General features: G+C 37.3%; 1 protein-coding gene across 2 annotated transcripts in view; it reads left to right on the top strand.

The window, feature by feature from the left end:
* LOC145769552 (uncharacterized) overlaps window positions 1-20,008 on the top strand; it is a 63,416-nt gene that overhangs the window by 14,037 nt on the left and 29,371 nt on the right. For both annotated transcript variants that reach the window (XM_082581204.1, XM_082581205.1), the window contains 15 exons: window positions 3,777-3,879; window positions 6,124-6,311; window positions 8,454-8,608; window positions 8,931-9,090; window positions 10,229-10,430; window positions 11,157-11,314; window positions 12,904-13,234; window positions 13,596-13,730; window positions 14,214-14,400; window positions 14,734-14,994; window positions 16,172-16,288; window positions 16,553-16,758; window positions 18,306-18,555; window positions 19,171-19,467; window positions 19,755-19,904. In XM_082581204.1, coding sequence (XP_082437330.1) covers window positions 3,777-3,879; window positions 6,124-6,311; window positions 8,454-8,608; window positions 8,931-9,090; window positions 10,229-10,430; window positions 11,157-11,314; window positions 12,904-13,234; window positions 13,596-13,730; window positions 14,214-14,400; window positions 14,734-14,994; window positions 16,172-16,288; window positions 16,553-16,758; window positions 18,306-18,555; window positions 19,171-19,467; window positions 19,755-19,904 — 2,900 coding nt within the window. The remainder of the gene's footprint in view (window positions 1-3,776; window positions 3,880-6,123; window positions 6,312-8,453; window positions 8,609-8,930; window positions 9,091-10,228; window positions 10,431-11,156; window positions 11,315-12,903; window positions 13,235-13,595; window positions 13,731-14,213; window positions 14,401-14,733; window positions 14,995-16,171; window positions 16,289-16,552; window positions 16,759-18,305; window positions 18,556-19,170; window positions 19,468-19,754; window positions 19,905-20,008) is intronic.

The following is a 20,008-nucleotide window of genomic DNA, read 5'->3' as shown; positions in this document are numbered from 1 at the left end:
TTAAAAAAAATGCGATACTTTCTGCACTGTTGTTGCTACGGCAACTGCCACACACTGGCAATTCCTGGTGAGAGAAAGCCACGTTTGATCTTTTCTCCGAATGGCCTCGCTTTCGTTATGTCACAATCAAACTTCAGTTCAGGGTCAGCGTAAGGGAATGTGAATATGACATCATAATGAACATGACCGATACAAACTAAACCCGTACTGAAAGTACTGAAACAGTCGATTTTTACAAATCTTTGCTTTTTACAAATCAAAGTGCGGCAAATTCGAAGGCGCCACTTCAAAGATAACAGGTCACGCGCTGTTTAGGTCACAAAAGAAAACATAAAAGTTTGTTTAGTTTAGCAGCGCTCATAAGATCGCAAGGCCCAAGAAAGCAGAACATTAAAGGGATACTAAAGGAAAAACCTGACTTGGCGATTGTACACGTTCTTTGTGTTTAAGATGCTCCCATAAAACAAATTTGAATAAAATTTTGCCCCATTGCGGTCTGATCAGCATTCCGCGCGTGCTTTTGTCAAAGCTTTCAAAACGGTAATGCGCGTGAGCTGCGAAGCGTGCGACTGTACAGTCTACGTCACTATCGACTAGCAATCAGCTGATCGGGCAATGTTTTTTATTGCGGGCGATTTAACTGTAGGCTATGTAATATGTATGTACATCAAAACATCAGATTTCAACATCAAAACATCAGACGGTTTGCTCAAAACATCAGATCTGACGTTAAAAGATCAGATGTTGTGACGTGGCTTTTGTTATTGCTGTCGATAGTGACGTATTCTCGAGCAGTGTTTCCACTTTTTGGTCATTTTGAAAAAATGAAAAAATAAATGAAACATTCAAAACATTTTTTTTTCGGTAATTCTTTTTTAAATGTATTCTTGAATGTTCAGTTTACGCATTTTAATGCTTCATTCCCGTTTGAAAATTTCATTTAGTATGTCTTTAAAGCTTAATTGCTGCAGCGACGCTAAACGCAGTCTTTGTGAGAAAGACTAACCATTGCGAATTTGCGAACATACACATTCAATGAAATCTTTTTGAAAACTCTCGCCCACCCAGAATTCCTTTCTTCTAAGAGAAAATCGACGCCTATGTTTGGTGCCATTCAAGTTATTTTTTCTTTTGAAATTTGAAAAAAAGCGTTGGAAAATTAATTTAAAACAAAACACTGTTATTGTCTAGCTCAGGGATCACCAACTGGCGGGCCGCATGCGGCCCGCCACGCTGTTATGTGCGGCCCGCGGAAGCTATCAGCGTACAAGCATAAACAAAATAATACTTTTCTTGAGGAATTACAGAACATGAAGGCAAAAAATACTTTCCGGGAAGCATATTTTCGCTTGGCATACGATTCCACCGACCGACCAATCAGATTGTAGTTTTAGGTGGGGTCGCTTAGAGTTATTTCAATGCGATGTCCAACCACACTGTCCCAGTGGTTGATTAAAACGTCTGTTTTCGAATTTCGAAATTGTCTGTGAGCATAGGGTTGCTTATTTTAAGTTTGTAAATGTCATGTAAAGACTAGTGTGCATTTCACCGTTATTGTGTTTCATGAGCAGTGTTCCCTTTATGCAAGTTTTTGTTGGCAAAATAGGTCGGTGTGCCAACTCAATTTGCAATAAATTGGCAAAATATTATATATATAAATTTAAAGATTTTTGCTGGTTGTATCATGAAAATATTCAGGCTAGCTTAGTACTGCAAAATGTTGTTAATCGACAATTCTTGCCATGCTGATAAGCACCGTAAGTGACAGTTGTCTAATACAATCAAAGAAAGACGGTTTAACTGGCTCTCTCAAAAAAGATGAAAAACCAGCTCATTGCTTTTTAGAGGGAACACTGTTCATGAGTTACGATAGAAACGTTTTTTCGGTGATTTCCAGAAGCGTTTGTTTTATGGTGCCTGGTTTCTTTCTCCCTGTTGTTGGAGCCTATTTTTTGCTGATATGTTTGCAGGTCACTATTGTTGCCTGTATTGCGATGTGCCAAACATTTCCTTGTTTACTGAAACTGTTAATTGCAATATATATATCTTTTGTGAAGCGAAGTGACGACACCACTCTTGCTTGGCGATGAATATTCTGATGAAACCGCTCGTTTCGGTTTAAGTGCGCAAAATAAGTGGCCTCGTTTATTAGACATTGTTAAAGAAGTCAAAAGTGTAGTTAAAAGAGCTTGGCCTGGCAGTAGAGTTGTTCGACTAATTTTGTTGCTGCGGTATTCTAAGATAAATATTAACAACATGTAACGCTTAATAGGCTACTGGGTACGTAATGCGCTCTTTTCTAGTATAAGAGTCAACCTACCTAAAATTTTATTAGTGCGGCCCGCCACAGCTCTCCTTAGTGCCAAGTGGCCCGCATGCAAAAAAGGTTGGTGACCCCTGGTCTAGCATATGGCAAGATATTACGATATTATATATACTTTTAGTACCTGAAAGCTGTTTGTGTTTTTGATATGCTATTTATGTTTTTATCACGATTACTTAGCATACCATGCTCTCATTTGACCAACAAAGTTATGCGTAGCCTTTGTTACTTTTCTTTTGAAGCTTTATTTGTCCAAGTGCAGTGAACATTACTATCCACAGCTTTTCACTACAGTATTCCTAATTCCTCACTGCTAGTACTTGAAAATAGCTGTCGGGTAAGCGGCCGACTTTGTAAATGGAGAAGAACAAGACGAAGAACCTACTTCAATCTCGGGGTGTGCCCTAGAGGAATGCATTTGAAGAATAGTTCTCCATTTAGCCGCTAGAATAATTAGCGGACAGCAACATTTCAACAACAAGTAGTAATGACGGCACCTGCGTCAGTTGTTCAAGTTGTAAAATTACCAGAATTAAGCTCTCAGAAGCCTTCTCAGTCCGAGGATGAAGATTCCAACAATGAAAGCAATCAAAAGCTAATTTCTACCATAAATAAACATTTCACAATATACCTATTTCATATGGTCGTCGGACCACTCGGCATGCGACAACTCAGCAAGTTCATTTCGGCCACTTTTAAGTCAGCAAATGAGATTTACGTGCTCACGTTGGAATTGCTTGGTCATCGTTTGTCAAACTCATTTTGCTGACTTGTGGCATTCCAAGTTTGAGTTGCTCAGTTTCTCATCAGTTACCAACTTCAGCCACTTGCTCAAATGTTGCTAGCTCAGTTGTCACTTGCTCAGCTCACAACTGCTGATTTGTAAGAGACTGATTTTATATTACAGTACCATTGTTAGGCTGTTTTCAATGACAGTGAAAATAAGCAGCCAAATTCTTAACTAATATTCATAAAGATTTCTCCACCGTAAAGGTGGCTTCTTCGGTATTTTGATTCAAATAATAATAGTGATTGAATTTAATTGAATAAGAATACTAATGGAGTAGCTGTTACGGTGGCAAGAGCTCTAAGAACAAAATTAACTTGTTGCCAAACATGGCCGTTTATTATTTACTGTTTGGTTGCATCCTGTAGTTGATGGATCCTAATAGTTGACGGATCCTAGTAGTTTATAACTTACAATTCTCCGAACATCGATCACCAGAACAGTGGTTAAGATCAGCATCACTTTATGAGTCACACTGTATACACGCTACACAGTGTAAACGTGATAATCGTTACCCCTGAAATCCTCAGGTAGCGCTTCTTTTTGTGATAGATTGTATTTTGATTGACATTGTTCTGACCTTGTCTCGAGCCACTGAACAGTCTTTTTTGCTACTTTTGAGGTCTGTTTCTCGAAGATATTTTCATAATTTCTTTGTATATTCAGCGGCCGTGAGGTTTTCAAAAGCCGCGAGGCAAAAATGCACCGCATCAGATAATCAGTGGCCCCTCCCTCCCCCGAGTGATGTGCAGTTGCGCCATTTTGTTGAGTAAGTAAACTTTTTCGGTTTTTGTGTTTATCTTGGATTGAATATCGAAGCTTAGGTTTTTATGAGCAATGCTCATTTGATGGTATTAAAAGTTATGCAAGCCAAAGTTTTCAAACATTTTTTAAATGTTTTATATGTGAAACAATGTTTCCACTAACAGACGTTTTCAAAATGGGCATAATACATGGAACATGCTTTGTGTGAAGCATTCCTGTTTGTTGATTATGAGTAGCTTTTATGTTGATAATACAAAATATCTTTCACATCTTCTCTATTACTGCTGGGGCAGGTTACGTGGATTCTTTATTAAGTGCAATTGAATGAGATTTTTTGGTTTAATATAAGGCGCGTTTCTTTTCAGTTTTGAGTGGTCTTAGCCAATTTCTCCCTTTTGCTTTGCGCCGCTTCTGGCTAAAACCACGCTTTGCTTTATCGTTCTATATTATTCCATGGGTTAGGATAATTTGATGTGAATGATGCAAGTTAGAAACATCTTTGAGTGTAAAAAATGACTTTTTTGCTGCTTGAGTGTTGGGGTCGTGACTAAGTACTCCCTTGGATTCATTACTTATTATGGAGTCACGATCATGGTCTGTGCGGTACCACATCTCAGTAGAACCGGGGTTCTTAAATTTTTTTTAACGCGGACCCCTTAAAACAAATTTTGGTTTGCGTGGACCCCTCTGTGGCCTAGTCCGAGAAACTTTTTTGATCAGCATGAGTTGGACATAACGCATTAAAATGAATTGATAACAAAATTTAAGTTTTGTTTTGAAATTGCGAATGCAGATTGTTTTTCAATATCTTGAATTTAATTTCATTATTGTGAAGGATGCTGCTGTTTGTTTTTAACAAGAACATGAAATTGTGACTTCGTCTTTGTTATGGCAACACGCATGTCATCCTTTGCATCCAACCGGTTTCGACTCTTTGTTTTGATAGTTACCAAGGATGAAAATTCTGACTCACATAAATATGTAGTCGCAAAAGGGATTAAAGCAGCCATGTCTCTCTTTACCAAAAGAGGATATGCTTGTGTCAACGAACTCCAAAAATCGCCAATACTATTCGAACTGAAGGACATTCTTAATGATTCCATTGCTCTTAGTTCAATGAACTCATCTTTTGCAAGGTCCTCTTTACTGATAGATTCCAGTTCAACGAGGAAAGAGTAACGTATCCATCTGCATTTTTATTATGCTCTGCGGCTAAGTAGTAACCTCAGAAAGAGTTTTGCAATGCTTCCAAATGTCTTCACATGTCTGCGTGCAGTAAAGAACCCTTGAATAAACTCTTCACTGTTAAACTGGTTTAAGAGTTCAATATTTTTGTCTCTTAGAAAAAAAGTAATTTCCATTCGAAGTTCAAATAAGCACTTCAAAACTCGTTTCCTTGACAGCCAGCGAACTTCTGTATGGTAGAGGAGAACTTCATGTTCCGCTCCCATTTCTTGACATAACCTCTCGCATATTCGATGGTTTAAAGCACAAGCTCTGATAAAACTTACGATTTTCACACTACCATACAAAATATCTTTCAAATTTATTGGAATAGTTTTCGATGTTAATGCATGGCGATTTAAAAAGTAATGAGTAACGATGACCTAAGAAAATCATCAGCGTTGTTTGAACGTAATCTCTTTTCTCTTGAAAAATTTATTCCATTTTTGAAATTATACACTAAGACTTTCATTGGGCCTTCATGGACCCCCTAAAACTAGTCTGCGAACCCCTTTGGGGTCCACGGACCCCAGTTTAAGAACCCCTGCAGTAGAACATTGACTATTGTAATACAAAGTTATTTTACGTTCAGCTGTCTTATGAACTATCCTAACAAAACGTTTTGCCATAATGAAAATTTCTTAAGTAAATGTATTAAAGACCCTTAATTAATAAAGAGTCGCTATTGCTTTTTATGTCATCCGACGAGTAGTGCTGGTATAAGGCTATGTTATCTTGATAACCATTCAGGCATTCATACTACTTTTCAGTTGTAAATGAAATAGCATTTGCACGCACCGACTTTCACAAGTACAGTATGTTTGATGCTAGCACCTTAGCCTACATGTAGTTTTTAGATACAAAGAAAGTATTTTTTGCTTGAGTTTTGTTCAATAAGTTTCGAGTTGTACTGACATGTGTCGTTGTATGAGTAGGAAAAATAAAGTGGTTGTCTTGACACAACAGCAAAACAAGGTATGCTCAAGTTGAGTGAAAATAACGATTCTTTGTTTCTAATTCGCAGAAAAACGAACACTTCTAGACATCGGGAATCTAACTTTTCTTACTATGGAAGTCCGCAGCAGTCGACGGCTTCCTTATCGATGAGGCACCGCTTGACGACCGTCCACTCAACTAACTACACCGGTGTTGGTTTATCTCGAGTCCCTATGAGGAAGAAAAGTACCGATCGCGAAGACATCGGCAGAACAGGTAGACATTGTTTTAATTTTATTGCTCAGAGTCGAAACACCATTGACACAAAACATATCTTGCTACTTTGCACCGTTGTTGTATAAACAAACAAAACAAAATTTGCTAGCGTTTTCGGCTATTCATCCAGCCTTTGTCAAGCATCTTAAAACTTGGCATACTATGCTAAATTTCACTGAAAGAATTACGTAACATTGGTTGTTTGAATGCGTTTTGTAAAACAAGGTGTTCTTTCGATAGCCGAAAACGTGCACTAGAATTTATGTTTTACATTAAGGTGAACGTCATGTTGCTGGGTCTTGTCTGCTTATTGTTTAACAAAAAAAACTTTCTACTGAAGTTGTATCATAAAGATGGGATATAAAAGATATATCCAAGGGGCTTTTCAGAATCAATGCGTTACGTAAACAATCTTGCGTTTTATAGGTTGGCGACACTTGGCAGGGTAGCGAGAAAAAAGTATCATATGGCCATATTTGTACAACCTCAAAATCAGTGCTTTGATTTAATAGCTGAATAAAGCTTTTGAAGTAAATATTGTTTGTGTTAAACGTAGTTTTCCATCATGAAACAAATTTGAAATGACAAACAAATTTGGACAATGTTTTTTCGACCAGCCCTACCCAATAGTATCGGATGCGATTAACAAAAGTTATTGTACTAATTGAAAACTTGGTCGCGATTTACGAAAACTTGATCACTTTTAAATACATTGAACTGGAAAAATTGTGTGGAACTTGACGAGTGTGCATAAAGCTGGTGAAACTTGGCGAGCATGTGGCACTGCTGATCAATATTGCATGGTGACAGTGACAGGCTCGTTTGTCCTTTTGTGTTATGCTTTTTAACTTGGGAAATTGCTAATTCAATCAGCTCCAGATTCTGAGCCCTAAATTTTGTAGGTCCGAGTTTCAGTACCAAGAAAGGTTTATAGTCTGTCAGTGTACAATTATAATTGTCATAATAATGACAGCAATGGCACAATAAACAATTGTTGAAGTATAATAATTATAATACAGTACCGCCAAAAAATAATTTTACAGTTACTTGGCAAAAAAATCTTTCCATGAATAATCCTATGTGTTTAACTTGCTGTTCCCGCCATAAGTATTGTGTCACAAAAATGCTAATACAGTAGTTCAATGATAATAGACTGCCTGGCTTGCCTTCACCTCACAGACATTGCTTTGAGTGCTTCGTGTTGTGTCACATGGTGGTGAATGTGTGGTAGGTCTGTGAAATCGGACAATTATTTTCATTTTTCGTAAATTTTTATTTTACAAAATTTTTATCAATAACCAAAATGGGTCAAAAGAAAATGCAAATAAAAGAACAATCTTGTGCCTTGATTTTGTTAAAAAAAAAGGGACGTTTTTCAATTAGTGTGACTGGAGTTGTTGATGTCTCAAAAGAGGGCAGTTTATCGGTTAAAAAGATAGGGAGTCGCTTTCCGCCTGGGATGGTACCGAAGAGTAAGAGCTCTAGCGCACCTAAGAAGACCTCGCCAAGAACGTATAAACGTTTGAAGCATGAAGTAACTTCATATCCATCTGTTACTGCACTTGAATGAAAAAATAAAGCACCCACAGCTTCTCAAATCCCGACTTTCTCTTCGATACCATCACTGGGGCAACGAACCCCCGATCTTATTAACCGATAAACTACCCCTCTTGAGACATCAATAACTTTACACGCGTTAATTTAAAAATATCGCTGTTGTAACAAAGTCAACGCACAAAATTTTGTTCTTCCATTTGCATTTTCTTTTGACCCATTTTCATTTTTGATAAAACTTTTGTAAGTCCTCAAACTTTCAGCAAAACAAAAATATTACAGTAGTCCGATTTGACAGACCTATATATTCACCATCAAGTGACACAACACGGGGCACTCAAAGCAATGTCTTTGAGGTGAAGGCAAGCCAGGCAGTCTATTATCATGAAACTATAAGCATTTTTGTGACACGATGCTTATGGCGGGAACAGTAAGTTAAACACATACGGATTTTTCATGTAAAGATTTTTTTGCCAAGTAAATCTAAAAAATTTGCCAGCACTGTACAGTGTAATAAAATATAGGTAGCAATTAACTATTATGTCACAGTGAAAAACGCATGTTAAAACATAAACTATACATTCGTAGGGAGGAGAACTTCTTTGGTTGATTTCTTGACTCGAAGCACGGAAAAAAACGTTGTTTCAATAGCTCTTCTGCAAGATGGAACTAAATTTTTTGTTAATTCACGTAGTAAAGAAGCGGAAGTAAAAGATGCTGTCGGCTCCAATGCTGGATACAGTGTAAGGGAGATCTAGAGTACTGTAATTCTTAAGTCCCATTGTTGTACAGAGCCAGTCATTGTTACATTGAATCAATGCGCAATAATTCTGCAGTGTAGGAGATGGCCTGCGTCAAATCTCTGATCAATCGAAAACGCTTTCACATTGTACTGCAGAAGGGTAAAAATGATATACATATTTTTTCTGCATTGAAGTTGATTCTTTCGAAAATGAATCGCTTATTACAGTTGTAATGCACCAAGTTTTACACTTTCACGCTCGAGTACAATATCACCACAATAATCAACTGATCTTAAGTGTCGTTCTGAAAAACTTCTTGCAGATACCCGATAAACCGACGCTAGGAAACATATTCAAATATACCACTATTAACCCAAAGGGAAGGTTATACCATTTGTGGTTGGATTACTTATTTTTGATGAGCGTAGTAGCTGGTATCTATACAACACTGATCGCTTCCTTCACCACCACACCAGGAAAAGGTATGTATTTACTGTACTAGAGTGTACATGCTTTTTGATTTTATTTTGTTGTCGTCTATCCAAGTTTATATCTGAAAGTTAAAGATCTAGAGTTAGTGGCACGCAAGCAGCAAAGAAACTAATCTTTTTCTTTGTACCTTTTTACAATAAAGCCTATCTTTGTACTATCAAGCATATCATTAGTGTACTGCCACCATACAGACGCATGCTCTCGATAGGTGTCCAACCAATGTGCTTTTGAGCTTTGTGCAGACGAGTTTGCTATTAGGCCACACAATGAACAAGACAAAGATATTTTGCTGTAGTTTGTTCAATAAAGTTTCGTTTCTTACTTCACAATGTTGACACTAACGGCCTGCATTATCCTGATGCTGCAAACTCGCAGCATCAGGCTAAAACAGGTCGTTAAGAATTACATTGTGAAGTAAGCAACGATCATGCTGCTATAAGCGAAACTCAATCTATTGCAAAGTTTTGTTTGTTACCAGCACTCTGTCCTTCAACAGATAGCCTTACTTTCAATAAGAAATGACATCGTAGTGTTAACCAAAGTACCAGACAGTTTTGTTCAGTCTCTTACTAGACTCACCTGTTGCTAATTTAAACATTTACTAGACCTGGTTGATGACGACTACATGGGGCTAAGCTGCGATAAATTACAGAATAAATTGTGTGAAGATGTTGGTAGATCAAATTTGTTAATATTACTAGTCAAAGTCAAATCAATAGGCTAGTTAAATAAATAATCGTGAAACTAAATAAATAACACAACAACAAATAACAACCAAAGAAATGGCAACGTTGAAACTCGTGGGTTGTATACAATTGAAAATCCTTGACTGGTGATGAGTGAAACCAGATCTTAGTGACTGGATTAAATATATTCGCAAAGAAGTTAAATTGTGTTTACGCGATTGCATGTAGTACTAGCTGTGCTGTTTGCTACGAAATTTTCTTGTCGATATGTTTGGTTGAGATTGCCAATCTATAGCATGTTTTTTCACACGTGTGGTTTTGTTTATATATCCTATTATTATTTTAATCTTGTTCAAGACTTCAATTTATTTATTGCGAAACCTCTCTTCTTTATATGGCAATTACTTTATATCTCTTCTTTTCAACTGTTCCTTTTTTAAAGAACATTTGTTTACTCCTTTTGGAGATGATGATTTATTTGGAAAGACCATACTTGTGATGGCGACTGACTCTTGCAACGTCACTGAGAATAACATCTACAAGGAGTGCCCGTCATGGCCGTTCAATGAGACGGCCATGTGTTTGAAGAACTCTGGTGGTTCGTTTTCAAGCAGGGTACTTGGGAATCAAACGGAAGGGTTTAGGTGAGTTCCATGTTTTATTAGTGTCAAATACTATCATTTTGACAAAGCGATGATTTTAGAGTACAGTATTATATTGCAAATGATAGATAGTGATGAAACTGAGAAGCCTCGGAAACAGAACTTCCTTTTTTATTAATGCATTGCTTTGTGAGATTAGGTCATTTATCTTCTTTTTTGTTCTTAACGTGTTTGGAATGAAAAAAAAAACTAGTTTCCAACCTAGTGCTGCCATTGTAATGAACGGGATATGGTGGCAAATTCTTGCAAAGGTTTAAGCAGTTGTTCAAATAGTCTTCTTCTTCGTCGTGTGTCACACACGGCCGTCGCCCAGAGCATCACGCAAGCTCTTGCTCTATCGTTGATTTAGTGAAGTGTTTAAGTAGTAGGGTACATGTTGTATCTGATACCGCAACAAATATCCAATGATTTAGAAAGGTGTCTACAACTAGACGTGATTTAAACAAAAAAAGAAATGTTAATGTTTTTTGACAAGTGGACAAAACAATAAACAATTTTTTACAAATTTAGCTTTTAAGTTTTCTACCATTAAAGTCATTAACTAGTGTAAAGCAAGCAAGTTTTTTTCCAAAATTTGATAGGAAGTAAGGAAGTTAACTTTAAGTTTTGGAATCGTAAACGATAATTAGAGAAATGCAGTTGTACCTGTATTAGCATATCACTTACATGTGTTTTGTCTATTTCTTTTACAAATATTTCTATCATCAGGGTTCAATTGCCTTCACGTTTTGACCTCAGCAGCAGTGCTTATAATTTCGCAACATCAACAGGACAAGTCCATTATTTCTTCTCATTTCTTCTTATTGACTTGTCGTTTTATTTGAATATAGTTATCAATTTTCGCACCCAAGTTTTCACTCCAAACGGTAAGTATCACTTGAGCTACTTTCCAACTGTATGTCATGTGCCACAAAGTTTTAAATAGTTTTTACTCACAGAACACCAAGTCATTACTTTAGTGCACGGAACACCGTCACCATTTTAGCTCACGGAACACCCAGTCATCATTTTAGCTCACAGAACACCAAGTCATCTATTTAGCTCACGAAACACGAAATCATCGTTTTAGCTCAAAGAACACCAAATCATCGTTTTAGCTTATAAAACACCAAGTCATTATTTTAGCTCACGGAACACCGTCACCATTTTAGCTCACAGAACACCAAGTCATCATTTCAGCTCACAGAACACCAAGTCATCATTTTAGCTCACGGAACACCAAGTCATCATTTCAGCTCACAGAACACCAAGTCATCATTTCAGCTCACAGAACACCAAGTCATCACTTTAACTCACAGAACACTTAGTCACAAAAAATTGCTCAACACATAGTTGTCACGCATAGGGTAGTCTTCCGAGTAAACCCGAAGCCAAAGCAACCCTCCTTATATTTGCGTATAAAGCCATGTTTATTGGAAAGATGCTTTGACTAACTGGCGGGTACAGCAGGGTTGCTTTTCACTAGCAAATTATCACTGTTTTCAATAAAACCATTATCTTATACAAGTTCAATTTGTTTTTCATGAGTGAAAGGCACAACTGGATTATCACAAGTCATTTTGAGGCTTCCATTTTTTAGCCGGCCATCTATTGAAAGGGGTTTCGATTTATAAAATATAAGCTTATGTAGGCTATGCTAAAATGTACAAGTTAGCATCTATAAACACTGCATGCGCACACGCAAGTTATTCAGTAGAACTGGTAACTCATTTAATGATCGAAATTACTTTGTAGTATTCTAATAAGCGACATAATTAACCAGCTTCAAGTTTCTACCTCAATTAGTAGTAAATGTTAATAGATAAAATGACTTCTGAAACACGTTTTTCAACAAATCATTTTTTACTCCAGAGTCTAGTCTAGAGCCTGAGAGCCTTCCCTGGCTATTTATAAAATCACTTTTTTTAAGAGAATCTAAAAGAGAATATACTCGATAAAAACAAACAAGAAAAATCTCTAATTATGATGTAACATTTATAACGCGCATTCTATTACGAAATCTCAGAGGAAGATCGCGGAAGACCTGTGTTCCGTGGAACACAGTTTGTGAAACGCTGTGGTAAAATTGTCTTTGTTTCACACATTCCTCTGTAAATGGTTTGTTTGGGAAAGAAATATTTTTGTTTTGTTTGGGCAAACAAGATTTGAAATAATGATACAATTTTTAAGAAACATTTTTAACTCGTTCCATTATTTAAACTTGAAAGCAAACAAAAATTAAATAAATTTAGAACCAATTTTAAGAAACTTTGATTCGTTAAAGAAAATGCAGTCATCCCTGGTCTTGATCGAAACTGATTTATTTTCCGAATAGTCCAGATATCTATCAGTTGGGTTCCATAAATTTCTTACCAGTCAAGCTACAACGTTATAGTCTTGCAAAATCGTTAGAGAACATTATCAATTGTAACTAAGACGTATCGCTTTTAACTGTAATGGAAATTAATTGTTTCAGGTTTTTTAACAAGCTTCAAGGATATTGCACGAAATTACAACAAGTGGAACAAGCTCTGGCTGGATATATTAGGAGTCTTTCCTTTCGAAATTCTTGCTGTGTTTGTTAGTTGTTCTTATATTGAACAATACCATTTGATCGCTTTCTTCCGTCTGAACAGAATGCTTTACTTTTTTCGCTACGTTCGTAGCTCATTTGCAAGATGGGAGTACAGCTTGGATGTGAAGATCATCAGAATCCGAAGCATCAAGTTCATTATTTACATCTATTCCACCACTCACTTGTGTTCTTGCTTGTTTTATTTCTTTTCCTGCAGCTACTTCGTTCAAAGGTAATATGTTAATAGGGTCTGCTACTATTCGGTGTCCGATTCGGTGAGTCCGATTCGGTGAGTTCCTAACTTCTAACCCCTAACCCTAACCCCAAACCCCTAACCCTAAAACGGCAATGATAATTAGGCTACGGTACCCAATAATTAAAAAAAAAAATTGAAAAAATCCCCCGTTAAGGGATCGGACTCACCGAAACGGGCCATTCCGATGTTAATATTGGTCTACACTGGGAGCATTTACATTTACCATAATATTTTAAAAGAAATTTCGAATGATCATGTAAGGGTAATACTTTGGAAGGGCGTATATTTTTATCTTGTTTGTGGTATTCCAGCTGTTGATTTGTTAATTTCGTTTCAGGTATGCAGAAAATGTGAAGTACAAATGTGCGTTTGGTACTTGGGGTTGGGTATTTGATATTTCTTATTTGACAAGCTACGTCAGCGACTATGCGAAAACAATGTATTGGGCTTCAACCACGATGACAAGCACTGGGTCAGTGTTCAGTTATTTAAAAATCTTGTACCCTAATTTCTTGGAATCCTGATAAATTGATGTTTTTCGAAAAACAAGTTTGTTTTTTATGCAGCTAACAAGTAGAAACAAATGCACTTTTCCTGTATGCAAAGGAAAGTATAAGGCAGCTGAGCCAGGCGTAGGTTGGCATAATAACTTTCTAACACTTTTATTGCTGGCAGGTCACAATCCTAATTACACTTTTCAAGTGTTTGCCTACGTTCTACCTAAACTTATCGAAAAACAAATTTTGAAAATCGTAAAAAAGCCATTATTAGCTATAGATGCTGTGCTGATATGAAAGAACGCTATGGTAAAAATGCTTAAACTTTTAAGTGTTTTCCTTTGCATAAGTTAAAAAGTTGTTTGAGTCTTAGAAGTAAATTTATATTTCATTTTTGTGTGTAACAAGCACGATCGTGTAGCAAAAGTTGATCTTTTAAAGCTTTCTTTGTTTTGCAGATATGGAGATATTTCAGGTACTAACACCGGAGGAAGGGTTTTTGCTTTGCTTACAATGATAATTGGCACAGTCATGTATGGCTGGCTTGTTGCTGTGATTGCTTCCACAGTCTCCAACAGTGAAGCCGCTGGGGTTAAGTTCAGTAATTTCATGACAGACTTGAAGAATTATCTTGTTGTTCATGAGGTATTGGAGCAGATCAAATTATTATTTCTTGGTGACTGCAAATGCCTAACCATCGTTTGAGCGTTGTTGCTGGCTGCACCGTAACTAGAGCTTTGTACCTGATGTAGGGCAAAACTAGATAAAAATGATTTTATATAGTCAAAGCTGTTATCCCAATGCTATGTTTAAACACAAAGTATTATGCAAAGATCCTAGTTTTAATATTTTTTATTCTGGTTTTGATTTCTAGTCCTGCTGTAGATTCTAATTGTTAATCATTGTTAGTTATGATTGAATAAGCAATTCTTACCAATGAAGTTTGTAAAGTTAAGCATACTCATCATTGCCTTTCAGGTCTCCCACAGTTTAATACATCGAGTGATGGCCGTTCGTCGGATTGAGTGGGAGAGATACGCAGGAACAGCAATACCTGGAAAGCAGACCATAGGGAAAGAGTTGTCTGAAATTCTCCATACCACATTGTTTTATGAAAGTTGGAGTAAATCCTTTTCACGGCTTCCGTTCTTCCATAACGTGGACCCTTCATTCATCGCAATGCTTTGCAAACATATCAAAGTTTTTCATTATTCTGCAGGAGACATAGTCATTTATGAGGTAATCTAACATTGTGTCTAGTGGTTGTTGAATCGTAGATTGGCGGTCTGAGGAAATTCAATTCCTCACAAAGAATGGTGTGAAGTAAACTAGTGCGAAATGAATATTTCTATATATCAATGCTGCAGCCATAACAACCTTAGATAGCATATTGGAGTAATGATCTTTTCATTGCGAGAGTTGCTACATTTCCATCTTGAAAAGCCAGTGCGTGAAACCAGAAAGTGCCATCAACTTGCAAAGCAACATTTGTTGCTGTTACTTACAAATTGTTCGCAGATTTTGTAATTAAAACAAAACGATACGTTTTATTTTAAAATGTTTGTTTATCTTGAGATTGAGTAACGAATCTTTTCGCTGCAAATTTAACCCCAACACTGATCATACATTTTGAAATCCACTTCAGTATTTCATCTTCTCTTCAGCACTGCCTTTTTCTTTATGTCAGGCCTCATGAAATAGGCTATGGTCTGTAAAGTTTTACAATGCGGCCTACCAGAACCTTTGAAAATATTTAACACTTCATACAAAAACATATACGAGCAAGAGGATGCGTAATGGAGTTAGGTCCGTGCGGGTCCGTCTAACCTACATCGTGGGTGTTAAGCCATATTTATTGCGCCCAGTTTAGACTTACTTGTTTTGCATACATATTACGTTCCTCTACCTTCTCTCAATGGTATCTTCTTCATGGTGTTTGTTTTGTATTTTGGTTTATTTTCGTTGAAATAATGTACCTTGCTTTCGTTTTTGTTTATCAGCGCTTCTCGTTTTGTTTCACAATATATTTTGGGTGCATGCCATTTGAAGCATTCTTGCGATTTTGAATACAAGTAGAAAACTTTTCTATGACTCTTGTTGAATGAGTGAAAAACACAACAGTGTTATTAATCATTGGATAATCACTTACTTGTTTCATAGTAACTTTTTGGCAGCAACCGATAGCATGTGGTCTTTTAAAAACATTTTTGTTTCCATCATTATTCTCTTTTGAATTTTTCAAGCCTACTGCAAATTTTGTTCTTCCGCTATCTTTGAGAGATGTTGTTTTTGTTGTTATTTAGAAATATTATTTTTTAAGTATGACTGTTGATAGTTTTGTTATGGTGTTCTATCAAAGTCACAATTGCATATACCGTGTATCATACCTTTTTACCTATGTACCTTTTTATTTCAGGGTGACTTGTCCAGAAATTTGTACGTCATATACCAAGGATTATGCACAGTTGCCTCAGAAGATCTTGAAAAAAAAGTCAAACTACTCAGGGAGGGAGATTATTTTGGAGAGTGTGAAGTAATGCAGTGAATGTTAAGAACTTCGTTGCAAAACTTAATGCAGATTTAAAATCAATCGCGTTGTTGTACTTGGCTGCAGTGGCCGATGGGTGAGAACGCTGGCACGACGTTCAAAAGGACGTTCGGTTGGTTCTACACCTATCGAGGGCACGCGGCTGTGTTTTCGTAAAGGCACTTAAAGATATGCTTACCGGAGCCATTTACGTTTAATGTTGTTTCTTTTTCATTTAAGTCTATATTTTTTAATCAATCACACACTCAGATACTCTTCGGATGCGGATCACCGACCACTGTGGTTGCTGAAACCACCTGCAAACTGTTGATATTGGGTCGTAAAGATTTGGATGAGACCTTGGATTCTTTTCCTACGCTCCAGTCTCAGATGAGAAGGATTGGAAGCAATCAAGAATACGAAAACAGCATCTTGGAAGCAATTCAACGTAGCAATGAATTGGATGTCAGCACTAGGTTAGAAATTCGTTCTGTTTTATTGAAGTTTTCTCTATGTTATCAGTAATGTATTGTATATGTTTCTCGACCCTAACTTTTTATGGTTAAGGTAGGCTTATATAATTATTCTATTTATATGTTATTCAAACTGGGTGTAAGGGCTACAATATGGGTCCAATGTGTGCAGTCGAGCTATCAGGGTCCGAGAAAACTAAAAAACACAGGATGTTGTGATTTGGTAAAAAAAAATTGAATTTTATTGATTACTTTCTTGAGGTCCAAGAAGATAGATGGAAGAAGTTGAATTCTTCTGATATTTTTCTTGGAGGTGTACAAAAGATCATGCTTAAAAAGTCATGTCTACAGTGTCGCGAGAAGATTTAAAGCCATATTTAGAATTGCGTTGATTCACAATGGAAAAACTTGCTCATAAATTCCACGACTGATTTGTACCTGTACCTTGATCTTGTAAGAAGATAGTCCAATTTGATCCACAATTGTCATAATCTTTCCAGCTGCTTGTCTTCTGCGGTTAGCCAAGGTTAAAACGTACGGCTTCTGTGGAGCTCGTTGCATCGATCTGCTTCCTACGTATCAATGCTGTCTCCTCGATGTCCTCTTCCGCTGAAATAATGAACACCGTTGAGGGCTTTACGTGTGTCCACTGGCCAGGAAGTTGCTTTCAGTCTGGCTTCTACAACCCGGTTGAGGCATCTCCATAAATGGGGTCACATCCAAAAGCAACTTCTCAGTCAATATGGTTTTGTAGAGGGTTATATACCATGTAGGTTCGGAATGGCCCGTTTCGGTGAGTCCGATTCGGTGAGTCCGATTCGGTGAGTCCGATTCGGTGAGTCCGATCCCTTAACGGGGGATTTTTTCAATTTTTTTTTTTAATTATTGGGTACCATAACCTAATTATCATTGCCGTTTTAGGATTAGGGGTTAAGGGTTAGGGGTTAGAGGTTAGGAACTCACCGAATCAGACTCACCAAATCGGACTCACCGAATCGGACTCACCGAATAGTAGCAGACCCGTATAGGTTATATACAATACAGTATGCCTCTACGCAAATTGGAGTGTTCACTGTTCAGGGAGCTGGTTGATACTCAACTGCCATCTCTGAAGATGCCGTGGTGTACGCTAAGGGTTAGCCCAGGTTGAAATCTAGGTATATTCCTGGTAACTTCCGGGCCTATAGGCACGTATCAGCCCCCTGCACCGATCTTTATTTTTAGCGGCAGTGGGCAGTACGATGGACAGGCACCCTATGGGGACGGCAGCTCGGTGCATCCTCCATGAAAGTTGCACATGCACAACACGTGGGCAACGGTTCACCCATCTCAATACATCGCCTTAAAAAAAGATAAACCAATGCCTGGACACGACCATACACAATACTTCCGGTTTATGTAGGGTGCTAATGCAGTAATTTAGATAGATTAAACTTTGCTTGGACCACCAATTAGATTTTGAAATGATGGCATTTTAAATCTTATTTTATAAAAGTCTTGGCGTTAGTAAAATCGTTACTTGAAAACTTTATTAACGACCCTTTTTTCAGCCATCGTATGAGTTTGTATTACGACACGGAAGTCTTAGACTTTGGATTGAAAATTTGCGGTCAGAGTGCGCAACAGAAGCCAGCTATTATTATAAACGACGTTTGTTTCACTCGTCTGGGTGTAGTTGAGCAAATGCTTTCCTCTCTCCTCGGCCATTTCTCATTTGACCCCCACAGTCATGGCTATCTGGTCTATGAAACAGCAAGGATTTGTTTTATCCTCATTTCCCAAGTGATTATTCCTTTGCAGGTTTGTAGTGTTTATAGGTTAACTTCTGTGCTTAGTTTTGAAACAAATACAATATATTGCTTGTTTGTATGAAACCGGTGAGCAACCGCATTAGGCTTGTTTTTAAATTGTTTAGGCTACCTATATTTATTGGAGAACATAACACGACTTGTTTGCATCGCAGAGTGATTGGATAAAATACCTAGACCGCAAATCAATTCTTTTTTACATGAAGCGCGTAGGTCAGACGCGCACGCAAGACTTGAACCAGCGTTGCTTGGTCAAGCTGTTTCTTCGTTGATGTTAATTTACTGAACATCAAACAATTTTATAAAAGCCAGTTGCAAAACGAGCAAAACATCGTAAAAACATAAAGTACTAGGCCTACAATCCCTACATACTACACGAGCTTGTGACAATGTGACAGCGACGACATTCCAAGGTGCTGCGACATAGTGATCGGTATCTTTATTTAGAACAAATTTTATCAATTTATGTGCTGTTGTTTTTTATTCGAATGGAAATAATTAATTGTAACCTAAAGCAACTGAATGAAGTAATTTTTGACAAAAAATTGCCAAGATTTTTCAGACTTGCCTTCGACCAGGAGAACACATGTGTGATTATGTGTTTCAGTTTGCGTACTTGCCAAGCAACCTGGTGCTATTGGTTTTGATTTACTTTCTGGACTTGATCAGCCTATTTGATCAATACGTTAAAATACACACTTGCTACTACACCTCCGAAGGCGTTCTGGTCAGTTACCCTGCGAGATGCGCTCTTCGCTATTTCAGCTCAAGCTGCTTCGTTGACTTTTTGTCTTGGTTTCCCTTTGAAATTTTTCCTCTCTTGAAGATGCGTGGTACCATATCGGAACAACAGTTCCGTTTTCTTGGTGTAATTAGAGTGAACCGCTTGCTTCAGATGTACAAGGTGAGTAGTCTGCGTATGTTTTCTTCTTATGTGGTGGGCTACTGTATTTTGCGTTGTACGTGCTGCTTGGAGAACACATCAAATTGTAATGAAACATTATACTAATGTCACACACACACCATGACACAGCAAGTGAGCTCATTTAATCTACCTCGAATATTTATGGCTTTACTGAATTAAGCTACAGTTAATAACCTGTTCAAAATTAAACTGTATTGATTTATTTTAGACTACTAACGTGTAAACGGAATTGCTTTATCACGACATTTTTTTCTCCCAACTTATAGGTCCATGCGTACTTTTCGTATTGGCTTTCCGGAATGCGAGAACACAAACGGGCTATAAAATCTTTAAGGAACACGATATACGGGCTCCTTATTCATCATTGGTTTGCCTGCATACTCTTTGTTGCTGCTTGCCGACCAGAACTGTACAACGTAATTGTAACCTTTACTTTTAAAGTTTTGTAATTGGATTGAAAAAGGCCAACAACGTTTCAAAAATTTGTCAAAAGAAAAGCGTCGCATTTGGTTTTTGTAAG

This window comes from Aplidium turbinatum, chromosome 4 (genome assembly GCF_918807975.1).
Source record: "Aplidium turbinatum chromosome 4, kaAplTurb1.1, whole genome shotgun sequence".
Classification (NCBI taxonomy): domain Eukaryota; kingdom Metazoa; phylum Chordata; class Ascidiacea; order Aplousobranchia; family Polyclinidae; genus Aplidium; species Aplidium turbinatum.
The sequence above is the reverse complement of the archived record's forward strand: the minus strand, read 5'-3'. Positions and strand labels throughout refer to the sequence as shown.